The sequence below is a fragment of the Chaetodon trifascialis genome, chromosome 10, assembly GCF_039877785.1.
Source record: "Chaetodon trifascialis isolate fChaTrf1 chromosome 10, fChaTrf1.hap1, whole genome shotgun sequence".
NCBI classification, from domain to species: domain Eukaryota; kingdom Metazoa; phylum Chordata; class Actinopteri; order Chaetodontiformes; family Chaetodontidae; genus Chaetodon; species Chaetodon trifascialis.
The window spans coordinates 21231539-21256923 of NC_092065.1; the positions used below are offsets into that span (position 1 = coordinate 21231539).

Here is a 25385-nt window from a genome sequence, read left to right on the forward strand (position 1 = left end):
ATGGAACATGTCTATATGTGTATTATACAGTATATGTTGTAATCAAGGAACCAAATTATTCTTGAATGTTGCTGAAAGTGTTATTTTTAATAAAACAAAACATTGATATTGTGTTAAATATGAGTCCTTTATTCTTGTCCATGTCATTTTTGTTTTACCTGGGGAAAATAATGCTGCTGGAATACCTTTGAGGTGTGTTTAGAGGCACATTTATGTACAGACATCAAAACCAGTGGGTTGTTTTGATGTTTATTGTCCAATCACATGTCCACTGACTGAGAAGATGAAGGGTGTATGTACATATATGTCTCAAGTCATTGTCACCGTGAGCAAGAGAATTATAGCAACTGCTGTTCTGTACTTACAGAAATTCAAATTGTCACAAATTTTCCTTCATCTTAATGATTAACTCCACCTGTATCTAATCTGTGTCTGTTTACCTCCATTTAAATCTTTCTATACACTCTCTGCACACTCCTAAAATTGCCTCAAAGTTTTGTTTTCCATTGTATTATTACTGTTGAGTGAACATATGATGAATAATTAGCACCAATTGGCGAGACGCAGTGACACAGTCGCACATTTAAGAGAGAAATGCTTTTAATGCAACGGTTGATAACAAGCTGGGGAAATTTGTATTTTTACTGTGAAGAGGGAAGACCACTGCTGGTTACAAGATGGCTTCAGCACCTGTAGAGCACTAAACGACTCTTTGATTGGTCGCGGGGGCAGCAGTCTGAGCAGGGACGCCCAAACATCCCCCTCCCCGGACACTTCCTCCAGCTCTTCCGGGGGGATTCCGAGGTGCTCCCGGGCCAGCCGAGCGACACAGTCACTCCAGCGTGTCCTGGGTCTCCCCCGGGGCCTCCTCCCGGTGGGGCATGCTTGGAACACCTCCCTAGGGAGGCGTCCAGGGGGCCTCTGATAAAGATGCCTGAGCCACCTCAGCTGACTCCTCTCGATGTGGAGGAGCAGCGACTCTACTCTGAGCTCCTCCTGGGTGACAGAGCTCCTCACCCTATCTCTAAGGGAGCGTCCTGCCACCCTGCGGAGGAAACTCATTTCAGCCACTTGTATCCGTGACCTCGTTCTTTTGGTCATGACCCAAAGTTCATGACCATAGGTGAGGGTAGGAACGTAGATTGACCGGTAAATCTTCACCACGACGGACCGATACAGCGACCGCATTACTGTTGCCGCTGCACCCATCCGCCTGTCAATCTCACGCTCCATCCTTCCCTCACTCGTGAACAGGATACTTAAACCCAACCTGGAGGGAGCAAGCAACCTTTTTCCAGTTTTAGTCATGAATATTTATATATAAAAAAAAAAACTTCATAATTGAAAGAAAGGTTTTCCAGCAGTATAAATGTTGCAAATTACTTTGTTAAATCAGACAGGAGTAAATATTTTTTTACATATTTGCATTATGGACATACTGTCTGAAATCTAACAAGGTTGAGTGTCTTAGCAGTTTTTCTTTCCACACATATACTCGGACATAAAGAAGCAAGAGCAGGAGAATAAACCAAGAAAGATCAGAAATGCAGAGCTCAAGTTTGAGTCACGTAAACGTACGGATCGAAAGCATCCAACAGGAAGGAGAAGTTTCACAGTCTGCATCACAGCTAACAGCCAGATACACTGTGGAGCTGGAAGAGTCTAGTCCCATACTGTAGAAGTGACGCAAGGTTTCCAGCCCCAAGGCCACACATGTTAGAGGTTCAGTACCCCTGTGAAACATCCAGGCTAAAGACAGAGAGACAGGATGAAGTAGTTCAGCCTGGAGACTGGATCTGGGCCAACACCTCAGGGTGCCAGGAGAGACGGTTTCCTCAATCATCCTGAGAGGGAAGCAAAGAGGGAGAAGTGAGCCCTCTCTGGTTTCTGGTTGTCTAAGGCATCACCTGCTGTGTACATATTCTGAACAACAGATGCAGCCACAGAGGGACTGACTGTCCACTTCCTGTTATGTCAAATCATAACTGCGTGTTTGTTTTACATTCAAGAGGGATATAAAAAAAGAGGCTGACTTTGTTTACTCAAATGCAAAGCGGCCTATTTCTTTTATTCTCTTGTCTTCTTCTGATGTTTTGCGTACATGAAGAATAACTTAGAGGCACTGTTTTTATCGAACACTCCTGTCTGGAGTTCAAAGGCACCGAATGAGTCATGAAAAAGATTTGCAAATTTCCACCCCAGTCTACATGAAGGGTATCGAGTGAGGTAGGTGTATGTAAGCTTGGGTGTCCTCACCCATTCGTCCTCCTCTGCTCCCTCTCCGTCTCCTTCGGGCCTCTGAGCGCTGACTGCGTCCGCCTTGTTGGACATGATCTTGTCTGTCCACGACGCTCTGGCCTTTTCATCTCCAGCGAAGTTACACTTAGTCACCGTGCCGCCGTCCACTTTGGCTAAGGAGACTGGAGGCACAAAAGTAAAGAAGAACGTAAGTGTATTTATCTTACACCTTTTAGAAGCGGATGGCAATGAGCCTCCTCTCAGGGGCTTCAAAGTGGCCATCACGTCATAATGAATCTTGGCTGAGACGTGTAAAAGCAGAGTCTGTGAACAGCCCAAAGCACTCCACTCCACTCCAAACTGACGATAGAATATCAAAGGGCTGGATGACTCTTCTGAACACAAGAGAGGTCAAACACTGTTCATTCCCCTTGAGGTTGCTTATGAAACTGTGAAATAGATAGATAGGAATCAGAAAAGTTCAAGTGTAATTTCATTCACTCCCCACTGCTATGGAGGTCAGCGCTAGGACGAGCTCAACCAACACGAGCAGAGCATTCTTTCCTTTTTGGACTTACTATGATGTAAGGAGATGCTGAATGCTGCACATGCACTGGTTTATGTTTTCAGTCCTGACTCACATATGAAAGGACCGTTTCCTCTGGTCTTCAGTCGGACGTCCTGTCCTGTTTCCAGCTCCGTCTTGTCCATCTCTGCCTCTGGGTACCAGAAGGCGCAGGTCCCGCTGGGTCGATGCTTGTCAGTTATCTTCACCAGCTCGGCTTTGTTCACTATCGCTGACAGCTGCTCCTCAGACAGGCGGTCCGACTCCCCTTTAGCTTCCACCTCTGTATGGACAGAAAGCACACATCTAAGTTAGAAATAATTCAGTGTTAAAGAGTTCCAGTGGCCCTGAGAAATCAACGCACGGAAGAAACGCCGCAAACACGGAAAACACAATGAAATACAGGAACATGCTGCAAAAAACGTCCACAGTCGAGGAGATGAGTGTCCAAGCAGGTTTAAGCAGCAGGGGAGGACTGCAGGACACTGTACTCCCACCTTTCCTCTTCAACCTGTGTACCTCACAATCCAACATGGAGTCCTCTGATCTGCAGAGATGTGCAGATGACTGTGCAGGTGGGGGGTGTGCTGGTGGTGGACAGGAGACTGCGTGCAGGGAACTGGTTTATTGCTTTGTGCCATGATGTGGGAACAACCATCTCCTCTTAAATGTGACCAAAATGAAGGAGACGCTTGTGGATTTCAGGAGGACCAGGACTAAGATGAACTCTGGGACAATAGGTGGGGGTGACGGAGCACTACACATACCTGGGCCTTCACCTGGAACACAGACTGGACTTGAAATGTGACACTACACTGTTTCCTCATGGGGGCTCTTGGTTTTTAGTTGCAGCGTTTCCTCATGGGGGCCCCCCACACTGGGAGCTGCTTTTGGTCTACTGATGGGGGCGCTGCCGAGGGGATGGCTCTGGCCTTGATGGCTGGGGGCCTCTGCACCTTGGTGTGGGGCCTCCTGTCTGCCTGGGTCGGGGTGGTCTCGGGCTGTGCTCCCTAGTCATGGGCCGGGGGCCCTCTCAGTGTGGGTGGCCCCCAAAGGTGGCTTATTCCTTGCCTTGTCCATATGGGTGTGTGCGTGCGTGTCTGTGAGTGTGTGTCTCTATATGTCTCTGAATGTATTTATGGGGGTGGGAGGGCTGGGTTTTCTTCTATGTTGTTTTTAGCCTCTGTGAGGCACTTTGTGTTGCTTTTAAGTATGAAAAGTGCCATATAAATAAAGTTTGATTTGATTTGATTTGACTAAGGCAATCTATGTTTTAAAAGCAAGCCTTTTCATATCTCTCCATTCTGTGTATGGGTTCGATCCTGGATGAAGTCATCTCTGAAACGAGTGATCTTTGGAATCATTGCCATCATTAGATAAATCTGTGTGTGCTCTTATTTTCATGTGAAATCTTCAGCTTCTGCAAAACATCAACTGTAACATCCCCATCCTTCAGCAGCCCTGCACAAATCGGGCTTTTTGTATTAAAGTCCCGTTGCTGATGATTTCAGGGTGCAGCTGCAGTCCAAAACATTCTTCCATCTGAAGTGGGACTCAAACACACCGTCAGGGGAGAGTGTGACCTCACCGAAGTTTTACGACTGCTCGGCTGACCGCTCTGACATTGCACAGCTGACAGACAGATTGAAAGTGAATCTTAAGTGGAAAGCAAAACATGGCAAGCAGAAAGAAGTTTTGCAAGGAAAGCAAAAATGCAAACATTAACTCAAATGTTTGACGTTATCCACTCACTGTAGGAGGACATGAGGAAACCAGTGTTGACCTTTTTGGTGTCACTGAAGTTTGGCTCAATCTCCTTCCCGCTGGCATCGAACTTCCTCTGATGGATGCGGCTGGGTTTGATGTACAGCACATAGAAACGGACCTGCAGGAAAGAAGCGACAAAAACAACATGTCGTTTGTCCTTTGTCTGTGCTAATGTTTCGTCCAAAATGCAAACACTGATAAGGATTTGGGCAATATTTGGAAGTGTTTCTGTCAACGGCAGATAGGGAAAGACATCTTTATGCTGTTCAGTCAAAGATAAAGACAGGATGAGAACTCTGAAAGGCCTGGAGAGGCCCAATCAGAGTCTGGACCTGAATCCAACAGAGCATCTCTGGAGAGATGCGAAACTGGCTGTGCACTGAGCTTCCCCATCCAACCTGGCTGAGAGCGAACGATTCTGCCAAGAAGAACGGGAGAAGCTTCCAAAGAGCGGTGTGTCAGCCTGCAGGATCGTTTCCATGAAGACTTGAGGCTGTCATAGCTGCCAAAGGTGCGTTAACCAAGCACTAAGTTAATGAGATATTTCAGTCTTTTCTTTTTAATGCATTTACAAAACACTCCAAAAACCTGTTTTTGCTCTGTCATTGTGGAGCAATGTTTTCTCGATTGATAGAATAAATTCATTTTAACATGAGTCTGAAACATGGCAAAATGTGGAAACTTTGAAATTTTTACTTAATACACACTGACAGCATTTTGCCAACTGTACCTTTTGATTTTTGTCGTCACTGATTACATGTCTGGAAACATCCAGCAGCTTTCCTTCTACAAGGACCCCCTGGCCACTGTGAGGAAGACAAGTGTCAAATAATGAAAGCATGCTATTCTCACTTGGAACTGTGCATTCTGTTACTTACAGGAAAACAATGTGCAACAACTTTCTGTATCATAGAGACTTACAAACCAAACTCCATTCAAGAAATGGACAAATATGGCTCGTTGAAGAACATTTGGCTTCAGCAGTTTTATTGACATTAAGAGCTGACTGGGGATTCACATGAATGCCGAACACACGACTATTAGTTATTTTATACATAAAAACTGTGTGTGTGGTGTGGACGTAAATCTATCTGCTCTAAATCTTGGAAAAGGAAAACTGTCAGACTTTTAAGCGGAGTTTGGTGTTGCGAACAGGACGTTTTCATCAAGCTACTGGACTCGTCTCAAGTCTTTACTCGTCACTTCCAGCCAACAAACAAAAGTATTTAAGGTCGTACCTTTCATACACAGAGGGACACCACCCGCTGTCAAATTTCTCATTGTGCACTGGTTTGTTCTGTAAAGACGTGTTGTGATAAATTCGACTCATCTTTCATAAACTGAGCGGCCACCTTTCCCTTCTCCGAGATTCCTGTTTCCTGACTTCCTCTTCCTACATGTCGCTGCGTGACAGAGGTGCGCTCGGTTTTCCGACAGCACGTGCCGCCGGGTGACAGCTGTACTACAAATGAGCGCCAGATTTCGCGAATTCAGCTGCTTCACAATGTAGGTCTAAAGGCAATGTAGGCAATTTGTTTTAGTTTTAGTTTAGTATCTCAGAGTTTTGACTTGCCATGAGTATTTTTAAATGATATAATTTCTAATTTTCCTGTAGTTTCTTTTTCCCGCCAGAAACTGAGCAGGGTAGTGCTTTGATGCAGCCACAATGATGTTTCATGCTTTTCATCAGGGGCCATGCTAGCTGTTTCCCTTGATCTCCTCTCTATGCTAAGCTAAGTTAGCGGGCAGCTGATTCATATTTACCATACAAAGAGTGTTATTAATTAAAACAGAATAAACATGTTTTCCAAAATATCAAACGATTCTTGTAAGATGCTCAATGACATTGAAAACCAAGGACCAAGTGATTCACAATGCAAACCTTAACAACGGCGGGAATGATTGGAAGTCATTGAGAATGATGGAGATGTAGATGAAGCCACCAGTCCTGAGAAGAGGCCAGACAGAATAATTAAGTGATACTTCTTATGTTGTCGTGTAGAATTAATTTATTCATATATCCCTCTCAAAAAATGTCTGTACACTTCATAACATAAATACAGTATCCAAGTTGATGTGGATACCGCCTCCACTTCATCTGTATGAACAGTTCCTCCTGAGGACTGGTGTAGCGCACACGAAGCCTGTGTCTACATCAGTGATTAAACTCATGTCCTTCTGACTCGTTTGGCACTCCTCTGCGTTTCCTCTGCGTCTGGCTTCTCTTTGCAAGGCTCCGCAGACAGAGAGGTTTTGCCTATCAGAGCTTGTTTTGTGTTTGGGGACTGTGGTGGTCTGGTGGGAGGTCCGGAGTCCAGATCACTGGTGTGGGCTGCAGAGCTACATCCTGTTCCAGAGATCTTGGTGCTTGGGGAGCTTCCTCCTTGGCTTGGATCACAAGGTTTAATTTGTTCTTTAGAAGAGCCTATTAACAGTGGAATGCTCACATCGCAGGTGCTGCACGAGGCCGGGTCCAGTCCACAATTGTAAGGCTGGATCTGAAACAAAACAAAACAAAAAAAAAGTAGCGAAGAGTATTAACAGGTTCAATAAAAACTGAGCATTAATGTCAACGGATGTTTACAACAGAACAGCTGTGGTTAAAGATGTTTTGGTCACTATTCACACTACGCTCAAACGATTTTATTCTACCAATGATGTTTCAACTACACTTAGGTCAGATTTAGCTCATACTGACATCACCCCTTTCAAGTCGGCACTTTAGATGAACCTTTTGCAGCAGTTACAGCCTCGAGTGTCCATGGACAGGTCTCCATCACTCTGGACACTGGAATTCTACTTTGTAAAGCTGCTCCAGCGCAGTAAGGCTGTGAGGATATCATGAGTGAACGACCCCTTTTCAAACCCAGGCACGAATTCTCAATCGGTTTGCGACCTGACTCGGCCAGTTCACATTGTTGCTCTTTAGCCGTTCCTGCACAGCTTCGGCTTTGTGTTTGGGGTCACTGTCTTGTTGGAAAACAAATATTCCCTCATGTCACAGATGCTGCTGACTGTTCCAGGTTTTCTGCCAGGATTTCCCTGAATCTTGCTGCACTCCTTTGTTCCTCTAGCCTTCCAGGATGTGCTGGAAAGAAGCCTCCCCACAGTGTGATGCTGCCACCACTGTGCCTCACTGTGGGGATTTGTTGTGTTTGGCTGATGCTAAACGTTTTATTTGATGGCGCCATAACGCCTTCATCCAACTGTCTTCAGAGTCTCCCATGTGCCTTCTGGCAAACTCTTTGAAACAGTGTCTTTCTTCTTGCCATTCTCCTGTAGAGCTGTGACTGGTGAAGCACCCAGACATCAGCTGTTGCATGCATAGTTTCTCTCGTCTCAGTCACCTACGCCTGTCACTCCTACAGAGCAGTCATTGGTCTGTTGGTGGCCTCCCTCACTGGCATATATCTGACTCACTTCCTGTGGATGGCCTGCTCGAGGCAGACTGACAACCGTGTCACAGCTTTTCTGTTTCTTGACAATCGATTCAGGGCTGTAGCCTCCTATTTTATGTACGAGCTCCTCTTTTTGTCCTTCGTCTGGTCAGAATTACTCTGCTCTGTGTCACGTTCACTCTCCTCCGTGTTTGTTTGGGTTGCACAATGCAAAGCGTGATGCAAACAACAGATGTTTTTCTATCGTCGCATGATTATATATCGTCACATCGCACAGACTTCAATCGATTTCACTGTACTCAAAGTGACATTCAATGACTTGGACGTTTTTTTATATCCACCCCCGGCTGGTGCTTTGCAATCAATATCATGGACTTGCTTGCAATGTTCTGAAGTCTTCTTGGTGTATGTTTTGCCACATTACTGACTAACCAGAGGTCTGACCATCCAGGCGTGTTTATTCTACAATCAACTGAAACACCTTGACTTCATTCAGGTGATGTAATCGGTGCTTTGGAGGGATTCTTTCAACGTCAGCAGAGGAAAATTGAGATTCTCACCTTCTGAGAAGAGTCACCTCCTTCGTTCCTCTGTGTTCCTCCTGATGTTGGATTACTCTCCTCATCAATATCTAGAAAGACAGGAGTCAAATGAGGCTACGTAAAAGAGACACTTAAATGGAGGTCAGCTCAAAAAACAACTGAATTTCTGGGAAACTTTTTAGCTTTGCAGCATGTGTGAAATGATCTGTGAATTTTTATCACATATCTAAAACACATAAAAGCTAAACACATGATCTGTACTGAAGGAGTAGCGGCCCAGCTGGATGCTGAGCCAGATGTTTCTTCGTTGAGTCCAGCCCCCTGGAGCCTCCACCTCGTACAGACGCTCCCGATGTTCCTCGTGCTGCTGCAGGAACCTCCTGCACACTGAATACACAAGTTTGGGAATTGAGATTAAAATGCAACAGTGGGACAAACTGCTGGATTTTAGGTGTTCAATCTGCTGTGATGCATAAATACATCATCACTGAGTGCGTGCAGGTATGAACATTTGCAGCTCATTCTGTTAGTTATTCCCATACGACAGCCAGTGACTGGAAATGTGCATTCTTCTGCCAAATACGGCAAATTATCTGACAAAATTCTCCTCCAGATAAGAAAAAATTGAAAAAGGAAGGACGTGGATGAGAATGTAAATAAACAAATAAATGGGCCTTGTGTTTGTGTGTGGGTGTGTGTGTGGGTGGGGGGTTAAGGGAAGATAAAGGAGAACCTTAGCTGACCTGCCACCATGCTTGGTGATAATGGAGAGCTGACTCCCAGAAAGTTTTCAGAGGAGAACGAGGAGCAGAAATCCTCCAGCATCTGAAGGCCAAAGCCTCTCCTCCTCCAGCTCTTCCTCACCAGCACTGTGTCCAGGACGGGGAGCAGGTAGCCGTGACTGCTCCAGCTGTCACACAGGCTGCCTGGAAGACAAGCAGAAGACGACTTACTGGTTTAAAGATTGCAATCCATCACAGTCAGAAACCCAGTCCACTGCAGAATACAGCTTCCCGCTTCTTAGAGAGGATCCTGAGAGAGGTCATGAACACAAACCCTGTTTTTGCTAATATTTATAATCTGTTTGTTCTACAATGAAGCACAAGACCGTGGAACCAGATTCACTGATTTGCTATGGATTTGCAAGAAATGAGCATCCACCCCCTCTCATTCTCATCTTCGTACCTTTGTGTTTGACGGTGTAGAAGCCGATCACCTGGCTGTCTCTCCACAGCAGCTTGCAGCTCTCTGTGCGGGGGTGCAGGGAGAACAACACCTCCTCCTCTGAGGACCTCTCCACTACCCGACTGAGCAGGAACACAAGCACCCTCTCCATGATCGACTGCACCTGGAGAAAATACGCTGACTCAGGACGCTCGTCTGCGCAGGTGAAAACAGCACAGTGACTGGATAAAATGAACTGAACTGTGCTTTTAGGAGCTTGATTTATTTTTCAATCATTTAGTCGTCATAAATTAATCAGTATTAAGCAAGAGTGCGGATTAGCACATGGCCATGGTCGCTGTGGCAATGCCCACATTCATTAAGCTTCTGTCCTTTCCATCCCTTTTCTTCTTCAGTGATGATTAATATGTGAATCCTTTCTCACATCCTTATAGTACCTGTTAACTTCCAGCCCTGACAGAAATGATTTACAATGAGACAGACAGATCACTGTACTTCTGTCCACACTGTTCAGACCTGTGTAGGGAAACCTGACCTGTTAATCTCTGCGTTGCGGTGACGCCGACATACAAGCACACTTACCCACATCAAGCCACTTCTGGATTCGCTGGACGTTCGCAGGACGTCATCCACACACCACCACCGCTCGTGCAGGTATACAGCCACCACTGAAAGGCAGAGCAGAAAGCATTGGTCTTCACCATCCGTGCGTGTCTGATAAGGGCAGCAGTGTATTCAGGTCCAGACCTTGCGTCGGATCATCATGAGGGTGAAGCGCCAGCAGCATGCAGTCAGGTTTGTCATCTTCAAACAGCTGCAGCCGCCTTATGTTGTTTTCTGTTATCAGTACCTGAACAGACAGGAAGACGTCTTCACACATTTCATCTACAGTCCCTGACCTGAGACAACAACAAACACTGCAACTCTTCTCCAAAACATACTCGTCTTTCTCAACAACACGGCCATAAAAAGATTAACCTCCAACAAAACCAGCGTGAAGAATTTTGTACAGATATTTGCAAACTTGCCTCCACCACGCTCCCATTTGTTAACATTAATTCAATTATGAGGTAATAAAGAGGTGATTGTCGTGGAGATAAAGCACAATGAGGAGGACAAGCAGAGACTTTCCAGGTGTTACGGTACCTCTGACGTCTGTGATGACTGAAACACTTTATTAGCAGGAGATCTGGACTCCAGAGAGGAGAGGTACTGCTCAGATGCTGATGTCAGGTCTGTGTCATCCACAGCTGGAAGGTCTACAGGGTACATGGCCTCTCAGAAACAGCTGTTTCACATTACACGTTTACAGCGTTTAGAAACACCAGCAACGAACACGTCCCTTGACTTTAAGGATGTAATGACACCAGCAGTGAAAAGACAAACGATCATCCCTCACTGCCGGTACAACGTCCAGTTTGAGTAAGAGCAAATGTCCGTCCGCCAGACTGCGTTCAAACTCCTGGTTGTTTAAAGCCGCCTTTCATGCGCGAACACACAAAGTAGATGATTGATCTCTGATGTTAGCTCAGTAATGTTGCCCAGCTAACATGAACTGACTTAAAGGTCACACGGTGTACGTTACGTCTAAAAATGCTCGCGTGGACGTTGACATTAAACTTACTATGGGTGATTCAGGAAATGTGTTGAACGTTGTTACTGGAAAAAGTTCTGTGTGGCTGATGAGGATGCTGCTACAGCTGTGAGCTGCTAACTCAGAGTGTTAACAAACGCGACGTTAGCGAAACACTAACGAAGACTTCTCGCACAGCGTCACGAGGACTTCACTTCCCTCACGACTTAAAGGAATCACAGACGGTTAGAGGAGAAGCTTTCAGCTCCACCTGAAACTTCCGTAAATTTCCCTTTGAACCCACCTTGACAACTTTTTCTTTGACGCGCAGCTCCACCCTCTGACAGGTGAGGGGCACTGCTCCAGTTCGACCTTCTTCAAACTGCGTCAAGCCCGCTCACATTCCCTACGACACGGCCGGAAACACGTGATACGTATTTCATAATAAAAGTGGTGCTTTGCCAAAAAAAAAAAAAAAATTCAACTTCGGAGTATAGCGATATGTAAATCAAATTATGACAGTCAGTTCAAAGTCCCATGGGATCTCAGCTCTCTCAACCACTTTCAGTCAGTGTGCGTGATTGGGACTTGGGGACTTTTAATTCATACTTGTAGTGTACATACATAGGCCCTGCAATCGGCTGGCGACCGGTTCAGGGTGTACCCCGCCTCTCGTCCATTGTAGCTGGGATAGGCTCCAGCCCCCCGCAACCCCGAAAGGGATAGGCGGTATAGATAATGGATGGATGGAGTGTACATACATATCTTTAACTCAGATTTAAGGTGAACGTAGTGTAAAAGTCAAGCAAGTCCTAAAAGCCAATCTGACCACTAAACTTTGAGCCAAAGCACTGATCTGAGAATTGGTGCGATATTTCTCATGCTTCAGTCAGAACTTTACCTACAGAACTGTAAATGAGCAGTACACGCCTCAGTCAGTGTGAAAAGACCCAGTACTTCCTGACACAGTAACAGCAGTACAAGCTCACATGTTCGAAATAAATGCATGTACCATGTTTTCACAATCTGGCTGCATCAATTAAATTAACCATCTCAACAAATAACATGAAACAGTGCAATAAAACATTTAGCTTGGCTCCAAAGTGTAATTTTAAAATAAATGTAATTATGCGTGCTTTTTTTTTTTTTTTTTTTTTTTTAGCTATTTTGTTTTATTCTGAAAACAATTTACCGGAAGTCGTACTCATTTCTTTGGATCATGTTTAGCACTCGGTGCAGTAGTTCGACGAATTGTAAACAATGCTGCTTGGCGTGACACGGAGCGGACAGCTGCTGTCTCACCGGCGCTGCCTCCTGCAGTGTCGCAAGATTCAATCAGGAAACGCCTCCAGAGTAAGTGTTTGTTTAAGATAGTTCCGCTTTATTTTTCATTTCAATGCTGCGTTACGAGAGGTCACGTGTTGAGCAAAACGTAAGCTCCGAACGCAGCAGCACCTGGTCAAAGGTTTGGTGTCTCACTCTCGTTTCTCCCTGTAACTGCAGATTGTGTTAGTTAAGACAATAACAAAACAACAACCCTTTAACAGCTATTATTGACAACCTGCTGAACGAACACAGAGGGACGTGTTCAGTCCTCTAGTGGAGACTCCAGCAGCATGCTCCACCCTAACAACACCACATACTGCACTGTATGAAAAGCACCCCAGCAAGTTATTAGCACCTGTGACAGAGGGGAGTGAGACAACCAGTGTGCCAGTTATCATGCCTGTGAACAGTCCTTCACCCTCCTCCACCTGTCAAACCTTGGCTACACCTCTGCATCAAGATTTTATTGAGACAGTAGTCGAAAGCATGATGGAGAAGCAGGAGCAGCAACAGCCAGAACAAAAGGAGACAGACTAAACCTTGGCAGATATGAAGGTCTGAGAACCCACAGAAAAGGTCTTTCAAAGGCTTTGCAGGGACAGAGTTCTGGATGCCACAAAGGAAAAGGCGGAGGGGAGAGGAGAGCAAAAAATTCTGTAAGACGGGACTGAAGCAAAGCTCAGACAGTCCTCATATTCACACAGGCCTCCCCGGAGTCATACTGAAGTACATTTACTGCCCAGCTAGTCTTTTTCCTGAGCAGACATCAGGACGTGCAGGAGGAGGTGCTCTGGAAAGAGTTCCAGGAGTCTGCTTTTCACTGAAAAGAGAAGATGAGACAGAGAGAGAGAGCGAATTACAACTATCCATGGCTGGCCCATTGAGCCAGTTTAGTGCTATGGTGATTGGATGGCCCTACTTGGCTTACCCTGATATTCTTACCCTTAACTCTTAATTTAACCAATCATCACTGCTCATGCCTAAACCCAACCAGCCCAACCAATGCAGGAAATGAGTACTGACCAATCAGAGGCATCCCTTTGCCTTGTAGGATCTGTCATTTTGCCCCCTGAGCTGACAGGCGAGAGTTGAACCACCAGTCCTGAGTCTCTGATTTGTTGGCTGCAGACTTGTTCACTGTCAGAATTTTTAGCAAGTACCAGCATGATATTGTTTTTCCCATAGTTTTCTGACAGATAATCAACAACATATTCATCTTACTGCAGTTTTAAAGGGTAAAATGATTAGTCAAATATTAATTATGCAGTGTTACTCTTTAGTAGGACTAGCACTATGCTGATGAACACTAATGAATAATTGGGTCATCACTTCAGCTAATCAGCTTCAGCTGGACAGCTTTGTGTTTTGTACCAATTAGCAAAATTTTGCACGCTAACATGCTAAACTAAACCTGGTGAACATTATACCTGCTGAACGTCAGCATGTTGGCATTGTCGCTGTGAACGTGTTAGCATTCTCATGTTAGCATTTTAGCTCAAAATACTCAACCCAAACTGGCCCTGATGGCTATGACTGTGGCATAAAGTGCCTCAAATGGTCTTTAGACCACAAAAGTGCTGTATAAATGCTGTCCATTTAGCTGCTAGTATGACTTTAGACGTTGTCTTGTTTCTTTATGGTTTTAGTAATAGCAAATACTGAGATATTGATTTTCATATTCATACCAAAGTCAGTAGTCTGACAGCACTGTTGTGTATGTTTAAGCGAGCTGTTCTCAAGGTGTTTAATTTGGAAAGTCTTTGAAATAATTGTGAGTGTGTTTGTTGATGAGCAGGGAAATATTAAACTGAGTCTGACACACTGATGTCTGTACATGAGAGAGAAAACATGACAAACCAAGGACGCTTTTAAGTGCTCTCTTCAATCCAAGTGTACCTTTTCCTCCCACTCCCCTGTGATGACTCACTCTCCTTCATTGTGTGTGTGTGTGTGTGTGTGTGTGTGTGTGTGTGTGTGTACACAGAGTGCTGCTCTGGACAGTGTCCTCTCTGCGTTCAGGTCTATTTGTGGTGAGGATGGCGTCTCATTGGGCGAAGCTGTCAGAGAGCAACACGGCAGAGATGAGTCTGTACACAGGTCAGTGTCTCTCATCCTGTCACACACACACACTCATCACACTGCATAGTCACGCTGTTTTCAAAACAATGCGTCTCATGCAGTGCAAAAACTCTCATTTTAATCTCTGCTGCTGTCTACACCGTCAGCACAGATTATGACTGATTCGCCCCACAGTCAGCGCAGTAAATGTTGGAGCCATTTTTCACGAGCTGCATATCTCCTGAACACTCTGACACTAAACTGGCATTTTTCAGACAGACAAAGCAGGAGAAAATGAACTCGGTTTGACATCCGTCTCTGTCTCACACACACTCTCGTGAGATCTGGAGCCAGCATGTTAAACCGGCAGATAAAAACCAGCGGAAAATAAGGTGCAAACATTACGTTTGTACTGTGTCCAACGTTGTATAGTTTTGGCGTGGACAAGCAATAGTCAGTCAGTAATGTGTTAGTGTGAAAGTGCCCAATGGGAATCTGGGGGGGGGGGGGGGGGGGGTCACGGCCACTTAGGAGTCAGGAAGTATATACCATTTAATACCGTTAGTGCAGCTTGAAATGGGTAATCTTGTCCTTCTAGAGCTTCTTGAGTTGGAGCTATAGTGATGGCCCATATTACCCATGATGCCGTGCTGGTCTAAGTAGTTGCTGCTTTATATCCCGAAATGCAAATGTTGCTTTGTAACATTAGTGTTCGTGTATAGTGTTTGTAATGTGTCAGTTCAGAACACATTGGATTATGTTGGTAACTGTCGTTTTTGTGCTGGTTCACGGTTTTAACATGTTACTTTTGTCATGTGTTATCCTAAACTGGCAGCTTAAGTCTAATATTCACTCTCTTTTTAGCTCATTTTAAGACTCCACCAATATATTTCGCATTGCTCTACTGTGTTCATCAGCTAATTGCTATCTTTGTCTGCTGGTTGACACTGAGCAGGTACAGTACAGTGGCTATATAAGAGCTTTTTTGCTGAAAGCAGCTGCCTGCTGCAGCTGGAAAATGAGGTTAATGAGAACTGAGATGTGGGCTGGAAAACCAAAGCCGTGACTTGACAGAGGCTCCAGTGTGCTCATGTAGAGTTGGGTGATAATTCGTCTCTGTTTGTGACCTCTGTCACGTTACATATTTCATCCTTTGTTTATTTAAAATACTGATAAGAGCAGCTTTTAAGATACAGCTTGGCCAATCAGCAGAACTGAAAGGGATAATCCATGTAAGCTTTTTAAGGTGGACCTGATTTAATCACAATCTCATTCTACTCTGCCTGTAACAGAGGCTTTTTCTAAAAAGAAGTAATAAAAAAGCTGCTGTTTAGTGGAGACGTATAGAGAACAGTGAGTGAGAGCGTTGCATTGCTGCTGTCCAGATGTCGTCCTCCAGATGTGGTGCTGTTCCCTCGTTGTGTGGAGGAGGTCAGCGCCCTGGCGAAGGTCTGCCACAACCACCACCTTCCCATCATCCCCTTTGGCACTGGCACTGGCCTGGAGGGAGGGGTCGGCGCAGTGAAGGTGAGAGGAAGCCCCTGAATGTGTGAGCAGCAATCATAGTAATATATTGTACAGTGTTACGTGCACTTGTGGGTTTGGCTTAAAAGTGAGATGAGCTGAAATCATCAGAGGCTCGGCCGTATCATCGTGCTTTTGCTGAGTCAAACAAAATGTCAACCTGTAAAACTGCTGCTGCAACAGCTTTACGGCCACTTGGGAGCAATGGAAACAAGTTGATATGGCAGACTTGTTCGCAAACAGTTGCTTATTCCACATCGTCAGTGACTGACCTACAGTGGGTACAGGAGAGCTTTTCTTTGAAAATTAGAAATTTACAATGGGGAATGTGATATATGACATATGCTATAAGCTTTAAAAATACAGATGAATACATTTGCGGTTGTTTTTGTATGTGTGGGTGCATGCACTGTATGTTTACATGTTTCTTTCTTCTGTCCTTTAGGGTGGCGTGTGCTTCAGCCTGAGGAAGATGGACCAGGTTCTGGATCTCCACCAGGAGGACTTTGACGTGACGGTGGAGCCTGGTGTGACTCGGAAGGCCCTCAACGCCTACCTGCGAGACACCGGCCTGTGGTTTCCTGTTGGTCAGTCACACAGGAAAAGACTGGACACAGCAGCGTTGTATACATTTTAATAAGTTATTCATATGTCCAGCAGGTGGTGATATTGGATAAAAAAAATCTTAACCCCCCAAAGTGATTTTCAGCAACGTGAGGATTAAACGATAAAAACCTAAAGACAGTACGTGGTGAATGGGATATTTTTAGCAGTTTTTAGTTTTAGGTCAAGCACTGCTTAAAGACCACACAAATGTAGGCGTGACAGGATTATAGTAGATTTACATTTTATGTCTTTTTCTTTTCATTTTTAACAATCATGGAGAAAACATCGGTTATGTGCTTTATATTCTCAGATCCTGGCGCCGATGCGTCTCTGTGCGGCATGGCTGCCACCAGCGCGTCAGGTACCAATGCAGTGCGCTATGGAACTATGAGGGAAAACGTTTTAAACCTGGAGGTGGTGCTGGCTGATGGGACCGTCATACACACGGCTGGGAAGGGCCGACGTCCCAGGTACACTTTAGCCACGTGCACGCACAAGTATGCAACAGGCCCTCTTGTAGCTTAAATGCTCTGAGCTGTCTTTTCTGTCTTTAGGAAGACGTCAGCAGGCTACAACCTGACAAACCTGTTTGTGGGGTCCGAGGGCACCCTGGGGGTCATCACCAAGACTACGTTGCGCCTGTACGGCATCCCAGAGGCCATGGTGTCGGCCGTCTGCTCTTTTCCCTCAGTCCAGGCTGCTGTGGACAGCACAGTGCAGATCCTACAAGCAGGAGTGCCCATCGCTCGCATTGGTGAGGACACAGTGCCTTCCATCCATACAGTAGATAACCGCACTGCAGTATATTTCAGTATATTTCATCGAGTGTTAGCTGTCGGTTGCTAACCTTGCTGACAAATGACACTGCACCATTTGCAGCTGCTTCGCAATAAAGGACTTGAGTGCTTTGCCTGTGTTAAACTTTGAATGTGAAGCAGCAGCATCACGAATCAGATCAGAAACACTGTGGGTCTGTTCCAGTATCTACACTACATGGTGTTTACAAGTACTTAAGTGCCTTGACTGCAGGCTTGTGGACCTTTTTCACTCCACGCTGGATCATGCTTGGTTCATGACACTGTCCCGTGATTAACACAAAAGCAAAAGCAAAAGCAAAGTTCAAATAGCACATTAAAAGGTTTATACTGCAGAGCTGAGGAGGAAAAGTTGCCGTATCCATAGAAAGAGAATATTACAAAATGGAGTAAAAAATGACGCACATGAAGCATGTGATTTTCATGTGAAGAGACGGACACATCAGATCGGTGTGGAGCGCTTTAACGACATTATTTCGTTACGCTGTCTTCTGCTGTAATGTTTAACGGCACCTGATTGGAGAATTAGCCCACTGTCTGTTTATCTCGATCTGCCCAACTCCCGTTATTCATATCATTAAAAAAAACATCCTTTTATTTGCATTTTGGGTTGATTTTCCAAAAATTTGCTTCAAATGAATAATGTCTGGCTAATATGTCTGAGTAATGTCGTATATACACTACTGTTCTTAGCAGTCTCATCAAGGAGAAGAGATTTCATACAAGTGTGAAGACGTCTTACTTATGCGTGATGATTATTGTGAGCTGTAAAACTCGCTTATTAGCACCAGTAACTGGACTGGTGTTCCACTGTTGTGGGAGTTAAGTGAACTGTGTGCCTGCATTTTGCAGATGTTGGACACAATATAAAGGAGCTGGACGTAGCTTTTAAAAATGTCACCTGCTTGAGCATCCATGTTGAGCTTGCAGAGATGACACAACTTCACTGAGGCGAAATCATCCATGGATTAGCCCCACGTCCATACAGTAACATGGTCAGTTATCCCCTGCAGGGTGAGTGCAGTGAGATGCATACGATCACAGCTCAGCACGTCATGCATGACTAAAGCGTTCTGCTCAGGTTAGGAGTAATGAGGCTTAAATAATCAGTCGTCACGCCAAGAGGAACACTTCCTCATTGGCCACATCTGACTCCAGTCTAAACAAGGCTCAAGATGTCTGGTGCAATTAATTTACTCTGACTGACATCCTGTGTCATCTTTGAAAACTTGGGCAGAATTTTTTATCACACTCTGTAAATAAGTGATCGGTCATTGATGAGATCTGATTTGACGGCTTCCTCCTTAAGCGCATTTAAGATTGGCGCATGTCAGAAATGATGTTGTTAAAATTTACCTTGAAAGTCTCAGAATCTGAAAACTCCCAGTCCACCGTCTGCTGACTTGGACGAAGTTTTCTCCATCTGAGATGCACAAAGAGAATTTTAATAATGAAGTCAGCGCTTAAAGAGGACAACATCTCTTCAGATCATGTCTTTGATAGTCTGCCTCTTTCCTCACAGTATGGGGCCGAGACTGAAGACGCAATTAAAACCGAATGAACTGTAGCGATAGCTCTGGGCTGCTCAGGCTAGTCTGGCCCACATATAAAGGCCGACACTGGAGGGGATCTAAATGTGTGTGTACCATGTTAATGTAATCATGTAGCCAGAAGCTAACGTTGTGAGGTTTAATGAAAGATAAAACAGCCGCTGAGAGATGGAGGAAAGATCAATGAGGTTTGTGAGAACTGGGTTTAAGAAACACAACAAGGAAGAAATGAAACTTTATTGATCCCCTAGAGAAAATGGGTGCCTGCTGTTGGAGGATAATAGAATACAGGAGGGAGGGATGTATCAGAAAATTAGCTGTGAAAATAGGATCAATATCACTTTTTTGGCAGCTGGAAGTATGTATTTGATCATTAAGTAGAAGTCAGAAGAATGACCTATTTTTCTACCATTATCTGCATCACACAGACGGACATTTGTCTCTCTGTTCTCTGTGTTCTGACTGTGTGTGTGTGTGTGTGTGTGTGTGTGTGTTTTCCAGAGTTTCTGGATGATGTGATGATTGATGCGTGCAACAGGTTCAGCTGTCTGTCCTACCCCGTGACCCCGACTCTGTTCCTGGAGTTCCACGGCTCTGAGCGAAGCCTCGAGGAGCAGGTCAACACAACCGGTGTGTGAGTGCACAACGATTTCTCACAGCTTGAGTCACGTGCTGTTGGACAAAAGCTTCACGCTTAGAAAATTATGGATGGAGTGTTACGACAACTGGATACTGTACTCCAAAATGGACCTGTTCCAATGAAAGTTGTATGGAAATCCTCCATGTATGAAAATTAGTGCTGTCAAAAATAACGCGTTATTAATGCGTTAACGCAAATCAATTTTAATGGTGTCATTTTTTTTATCGCGAGATTAACGCTCTTTGTGACCGAGTGAACTTGTAGTTTTTTATAAGCTGTGGCCACTGCTAGTAACGTAAGAAAAACTAGGATCCGATTGTAAACCGGAAACAAAACAACAGGCTCGCCGCACGCATGTGTTTGGTCTTGCCTGCTTGCTAGCTGTAAAAGAGTAGGCTACCGGTTTGTGTGGATGTCAAGCGCAAAACGCAGAAATGGATGCGAACAAGATTCTGAATGGAAAGTTTAGTTTCAAAAAGTTACCAGATGGGTCGACTGACAAGACCAAAGTTATCTGTGTGTATTGTCGGTGTGAATTGAATTATCACCGTAGCACATCCAGTCTGAAATACCACTTGATGGCCAAACACACAGCGAATGCAAATTCTGCGCCGCCTCCTTGTCAAAACCAGGAGACAATGGACGGCTTTCGACAGCAGAGGCATATGGATGCTGTTATGTTCAAAGGAAACTTAAGAAAGGAAAATTTAAGCCATGGTTTAACTGCACAATAGCCTGAGTCCTAGTTTACAATGATGTGCACTTTGTCACTTTATCTTGTATCACCCTGTTTTGATCCCTTAGAAAGGGTTGTTGAAGGGGCTTTTTTGTAACAAAGTATTTATTTTTTTGTCATCTGTTTATTGACAGTGTTAAATTGTGTGAGATTTGATTCATTCAAATGTGAATGACTGCTCAAAGAGAGAATGTTAGTGTGAAATATAACACTACACATTGCTGCTTTCAATTAAAAAACATTTGCACAAAGCAAGCCTATCCACTTTTCCATGTTGATAAAGAGTATTAAAATGATAATTCAAGGGACATTTAGAACAGCTGAAAATGTGCGATTAATTTGCGATTAATTGCAAGTTAACTATGCAATTAATAACAATTAAATCTTTTAATTGATTGACAGCGCTAATGAAAATCATATGTTACAACAAAAAATCCTTTTGGTGTGTGTGTGTTTCTACAGAGGGCATCACTCAGAGCAATGGCGGCTCAGATTTTCAGTGGGCTCGAGATGCAGAGACAAGGGAGCGGCTGTGGAAAGCGCGTCATGACGCCTGGTACGCTGCACAAGCTCTCAGACCTGGCTGCAAGGTGAAGAAAGTGACCAGAAACACCTGAAAACCACTTTACCTCATAGCTATATGAAAATGCCTCTGTGTTACTCTACTGCCTTCAATCAATCTGTGGTGCAGAGTAAGAGGATCCTCTGCTCAGGTGGATCTAATACATTTCATTAGAACTATAACGATATAGTGATAAAACAATGCTAAGCTGACAGCATCATGTTATCATCACCATATCACTCTGCTGTGTGGAAAACTCTACCATTAGAGCTCACTGAAGAGACGTACACTGCTTAAATGTGTCGCCTCGTAACGGTGAACAACAGGCTGGTTAATTACTGCTGTGGTTGAAAGGCTTTGATGATAGCTCTGCGCTACAGCAGCACCATAACCATTGTGAGGAAGTTTTATATCTCACTTAATTAAAGTTTTAAATCCAAGTGATTGTAAAAGACAAACATTTGATGCAATTCCAATACTATGACCTTATCTTCTCTGTGTGTGCGTTTGTCTCACAGGCCTACGCTACAGATGTGTGTGTCCCCCTGTCTCGACTGCCTCAAATAGTGGTGGAGACAAAGGAGGACCTGATTGAGAACAGGCTCACAGGTGAGTACACCGAAGAGAACAATGTTAATGGCTCCTCTATGAAGCAGGCTCAGTGTTAATGATGTTCATAATGCTTGATGCGATTCACTGCGAGTATTAAACTTCTAGGTGCATTATAGGGATCCAGTGAATGCATCATCATTATTACAATTAGAGTGTTTACACTAAGTGCGGAAAATAAAAACAGCCCTGCAGGACACCTCACATGACTATGAAACAGGTATTAAACAGCGCTCTGTGTGACATTAAAAAGAGCAATCAAGTAAAGTTTTCCAGACGAATGAGTGTGAATGCTGTCTGCTGTCCCTTCAGGTCCCATCGCGGGTCATGTGGGCGATGGTAACTTCCACTGTCTGATGGTGTTGGACCCCAGTGACCCAGAGGAGCTGCACAGGGTCCACCTGTTCACTGAGAGACTGGCCAGGTAAAGTGTCTCTGAAGCTCTCAGCACTCCTGTCCTCTGACTCTTTATGAACTAATGCTCAACCTTTGTGAACGGCTGCAGTTAAGAATATGGTCATCCTTACTTGACACATTTATGGTTCAGTGGTAGTGGTTAACACTGACGTAGAATTCGACTAGGGATGCACATTTTTAATTTTTTTTATGACCGTTAACCGACGCCCTTTAACGATTAATAACCGTTAACCGATAAGATTTAAATGCCCTTACATGCTGCCATTCCGACATTCCGTCATTCCGACATACCACCATTTAGACATATCACCATCCCGAAATACCGCTATTCCGACACACAAACGTCCCACCATTCCGACAAGGCTTTCCATGTAAGGAAAGGTTGGAATCAGAGAGTCACTGACTCGGCGCTGTTCGGTCCGAACTGCAGATTTACAGTGACGGCAAATAGTTAGATTACTCATGTAAAAAATGTAAAAAAAGCTGTGTGTGTGTGTGTGTGTGTGTGTGTGTGTGTGTGTGTGTGTGTGTGTGTGTGTGTGTGTGTGTGTGTGTGAGACAGTCTAAAGTGCTGCTAAAGCTCTTGTGTGGATGGAGATCGTTTGCATTTTAAGATGAAAACACTTCAGTGTGGACGTGGCTGGAGCTGCTTGAGTGAGGTGGGGGTTTGTGTTGTTTGTGTGTGAGATGAATCGATGCTATGCTACTTGGCAGTTGTGGTCTATGATGTGCTTTCAGTCATGTCCCGGGCACTTGGACATGTGTCCCAGTGGAAGTTGGGGCTCAGACTACCAACCCAGTGTTGAATGAGCAATCCTCTCTACCCCCTTAGCCAGAGCTGTCCATGTACCTCCAACCAAAATGCACCATGTCACAGTAGATCATATGGAAAGACACTGCACTGTGTGATCCCTTATGTACATCATGTAGTGCTCTCTCTGTTAGTGTGCTGGCTGACTTTTAGGAGTTACTCCAAAAAAGGACAGAGGCATTAACTGACTTCAGTGACTGTACCTTTAGTTCAGGTTGCATTGGTACAAAAATGTACCTTTTAACCATCCAGAGCGACTGTACATTGCACTTTACAGTGGATCATAAGGTCCTCAAGAGGGGCCATTATGGACCTGTTATGGTACCATTCCAGCATAACGGTATACAGTAACAGTCTGTACATCTATTTCTGAGCGTGTGTGTGCGTGAGTGTGTCATATGTGTAGCAGCAGCAGCAGCAGCAGTAGCTCAAATTGTCTGACCGAACAGGTTTGAAGTGGTTCTGTTCAGATATTAGAAAGGAGATAGTTCCATTAAGGAATAATGTGAAAATATATGCATTTAGATTTTAGTTCATGATGCATGAGTGTAGTTCAAGCTGGGGTTGATGGCGTTGGAGAAACCGGCAAGAGAAAGGCCAAATTTAAAGGTACACAAACCGAAGAATCCCGTCCCTTTCTTCAGGCCCCAAAACACATGAGCGAGCACTGTTACGGTCAAGTCACAGATCATTGTAGATATTTTGAATATTAGTAGCTTCAGTTTGAGTTATTTTTGTTTAGTTTTCTAAACAATACTGCAATATCAGTTACATTTTTGGCAGTAATGTCATGTGGTTTGTGTTCCCTGCAGGCGAGCCCTGGCCATGGACGGCACATGTACAGGGGAGCACGGAGTGGGCTTAGGGAAGAGAGTGCTGCTGTGTGAGGAGATGGGACGCATGGCTATCCAGGTCATGCAGGATCTCAAGGACGCCCTCGACCCAAAGAACCTGATGAACCCTGAGAAGATTCTGCAGCCGAGAGAGCTATAAACGGTGTTTCAGTCTGAGGGAAAGTCAGTCAACACAGTGAACCTCATCAGGATCATGATGAGATCATGATCATGACCATCAGTGAGTGAAACAGCTTTTTTAGAGCATATTGCACTCAGAAGTGTTTCCTGTCAGAACAGGACTTCTGGGTGAGACACAGGGACCGCTCAGAAGTGAAAACTAATAGAATATCAATATTTTAATTTTTTAGTTTTGAGTGGACTGTAGAGGCAGCCCATTGCCGGCCTGATCACTGTCAGCTGTTTGATGCAAACATCGTACGTATATACCTGAGTTTCAATGAGAGCAGAAGCTTTTCCTGTTCCAAACTGTAGCCAAATCATGACTGATAATGCACTTTTTAATGAAAAGTTGTGTTCTGAAAGTTGAATACTGTTTTGGATCTGAATCTGTTTTTATCTCTTCACTGTACCTCTGAATATGTTGATTATTAAGAAAATATGTAAGTCTTTGGCTTATCTGCTGCTTTTCCCCTTTTATGTGATTATAAATTAAATATTTGGGGGTTTGGACAGGTAAAAAAGCAATGGGAAGACTTTTTAAAACAATTAATGGGTTAATGGAAAGTAAAAGATAATCATAGTTGCTGCCTTGGTGTATAAATGTAACATTGCAGTATTCTAGTGATCACAGATGGATAAAACTGCTTAATTCCCACAGCGCAGCCATGACATACTGTTATATAACTATGTGACATATATGTGACACAATCTGCATGACAACTTGCACAACATCAGATTTGTTAAAGATGTAACCGGATGCCAAACACTTTGGTTGTACCTCCAGTTCTCACAGACCTTAAAGGAGTGTAGCAGCTGGCGGCAGAGGTTAGCTGCACGACAGCATGTGGAGTTCCTTCCTCCTCCTATCAGTGAAACACTTTAAAAAATAAAGAATATTACAGGATGGTTGTGAGACATCATTGCAAAGACAAGCTGTATTTAAGGGCTCTTTTTGATGGGGGCACTCAAATAAACTTATTTGAGTTTATTTGTTTGTATATTTTACTTATTTGTTTGCTTTCACATCGTGGTCTCACTCACATGGATGCAACAGGGATGCCAACTTGACATTGGCTTGATTCAGCCCTCCTGCGACAGTGGAGAAGTCATACTCTGCTCCACCACAGAGTGTCAGCAGTGCTCCCACGCTTGCTGGGAACACTGTGACTGTGGGGCGTTTTAATCATGTGAAATTAGACCATGGAGAAAATAAAATGCTCATTTCTGCCTCAGTCGGCCTGTAATATCATCACAGCTTTCAGCCATTAACGGAACAGCTTTCCTTAACCTGTGTTTAACTGTGCAAAGAGTTTTTTTTTTTAGTTAGAATAACATTACATTACAGGACATAATGAATTATGTACATGTTGTAGTGAAATCTGAATGTCGGGATGGTGTAGATTATAAATAGTTTATGTAATTGCTAAAATTTTTAAGTCTGTTTTCT

The 25385-nt window shown here is 44.2% G+C and overlaps 3 protein-coding genes across 3 annotated transcripts; 1 reads left to right on the plus strand and 2 right to left on the minus strand.

Moving 5' to 3' along the window:
* Positions 1-71: 71 nt before the first annotated feature.
* arpin (actin related protein 2/3 complex inhibitor) lies at positions 72-5988 on the minus strand. The gene is made up of 6 exons (XM_070972463.1): positions 5809-5988; positions 5301-5376; positions 4556-4688; positions 2880-3086; positions 2257-2420; positions 72-1844 (listed from the first exon to the last, which is right to left on the minus strand). The coding sequence occupies exons 1-6, from the start codon at positions 5898-5900 to the stop codon at positions 1836-1838; spliced, it is 681 nt and encodes a 226-aa protein (XP_070828564.1). The 5' UTR covers positions 5901-5988; the 3' UTR covers positions 72-1835.
* A 589-nt stretch (positions 5989-6577) lies between these two features.
* Positions 6578-11211, minus strand: fam169b (family with sequence similarity 169 member B). Its single transcript, XM_070972583.1, has 8 exons — positions 10842-11211; positions 10443-10545; positions 10278-10363; positions 9696-9858; positions 9254-9436; positions 8772-8897; positions 8529-8599; positions 6578-7068 (listed from the first exon to the last, which is right to left on the minus strand). The coding sequence occupies exons 1-8, from the start codon at positions 10965-10967 to the stop codon at positions 6739-6741; spliced, it is 1188 nt and encodes a 395-aa protein (XP_070828684.1). The 5' UTR covers positions 10968-11211; the 3' UTR covers positions 6578-6738.
* A 1271-nt stretch (positions 11212-12482) lies between these two features.
* Positions 12483-25371, plus strand: ldhd (lactate dehydrogenase D). The gene is made up of 11 exons (XM_070972312.1): positions 12483-12621; positions 14579-14691; positions 16038-16179; positions 16622-16763; positions 17093-17252; positions 17337-17536; positions 19649-19777; positions 20986-21113; positions 21604-21694; positions 22007-22118; positions 23735-25371. Exons 1-11 carry the CDS (start codon positions 12529-12531, stop codon positions 23913-23915), a joined length of 1491 nt encoding a protein of 496 aa, XP_070828413.1. The 5' UTR covers positions 12483-12528; the 3' UTR covers positions 23916-25371.
* Positions 25372-25385: the final 14 nt, after the last annotated feature.

What these genes read in the sequence shown, in the direction of transcription:
- fam169b (XM_070972583.1), bottom strand. Translation starts at nt 10,967, where the DNA reads ATGTACCCTGTAGACCTTCCAGCTGTGGATGACACAGACCTGACATCA. An exon ending in AGTCATCACAGACGTCAGAG is followed by an intron (nt 10,546 to 10,841) that starts GTACCGTAACAC and finishes CTGTCTGTTCAG; the next exon opens with GTACTGATAACAGAAAACAA. An exon ending in CTACACCGTCAAACACAAAG is followed by an intron (nt 9,437 to 9,695) that starts GTACGAAGATGA and finishes CTTGTCTTCCAG; the next exon opens with GCAGCCTGTGTGACAGCTGG.
- ldhd (XM_070972312.1), top strand. Translation starts at nt 12,529, where the DNA reads ATGCTGCTTGGCGTGACACGGAGCGGACAGCTGCTGTCTCACCGGCGC. An exon ending in GGGAAGGGCCGACGTCCCAG is followed by an intron (nt 17,253 to 17,336) that starts GTACACTTTAGC and finishes TTCTGTCTTTAG; the next exon opens with GAAGACGTCAGCAGGCTACA. An exon ending in GATTGAGAACAGGCTCACAG is followed by an intron (nt 21,695 to 22,006) that starts GTGAGTACACCG and finishes CTGTCCCTTCAG; the next exon opens with GTCCCATCGCGGGTCATGTG.
- arpin (XM_070972463.1), bottom strand. Translation starts at nt 5,900, where the DNA reads ATGAGTCGAATTTATCACAACACGTCTTTACAGAACAAACCAGTGCAC. An exon ending in GTGACGACAAAAATCAAAAG is followed by an intron (nt 4,689 to 5,300) that starts GTACAGTTGGCA and finishes TCTTTCCTGCAG; the next exon opens with GTCCGTTTCTATGTGCTGTA. An exon ending in AGGAAACGGTCCTTTCATAT is followed by an intron (nt 2,421 to 2,879) that starts GTGAGTCAGGAC and finishes TTGTGCCTCCAG; the next exon opens with TCTCCTTAGCCAAAGTGGAC.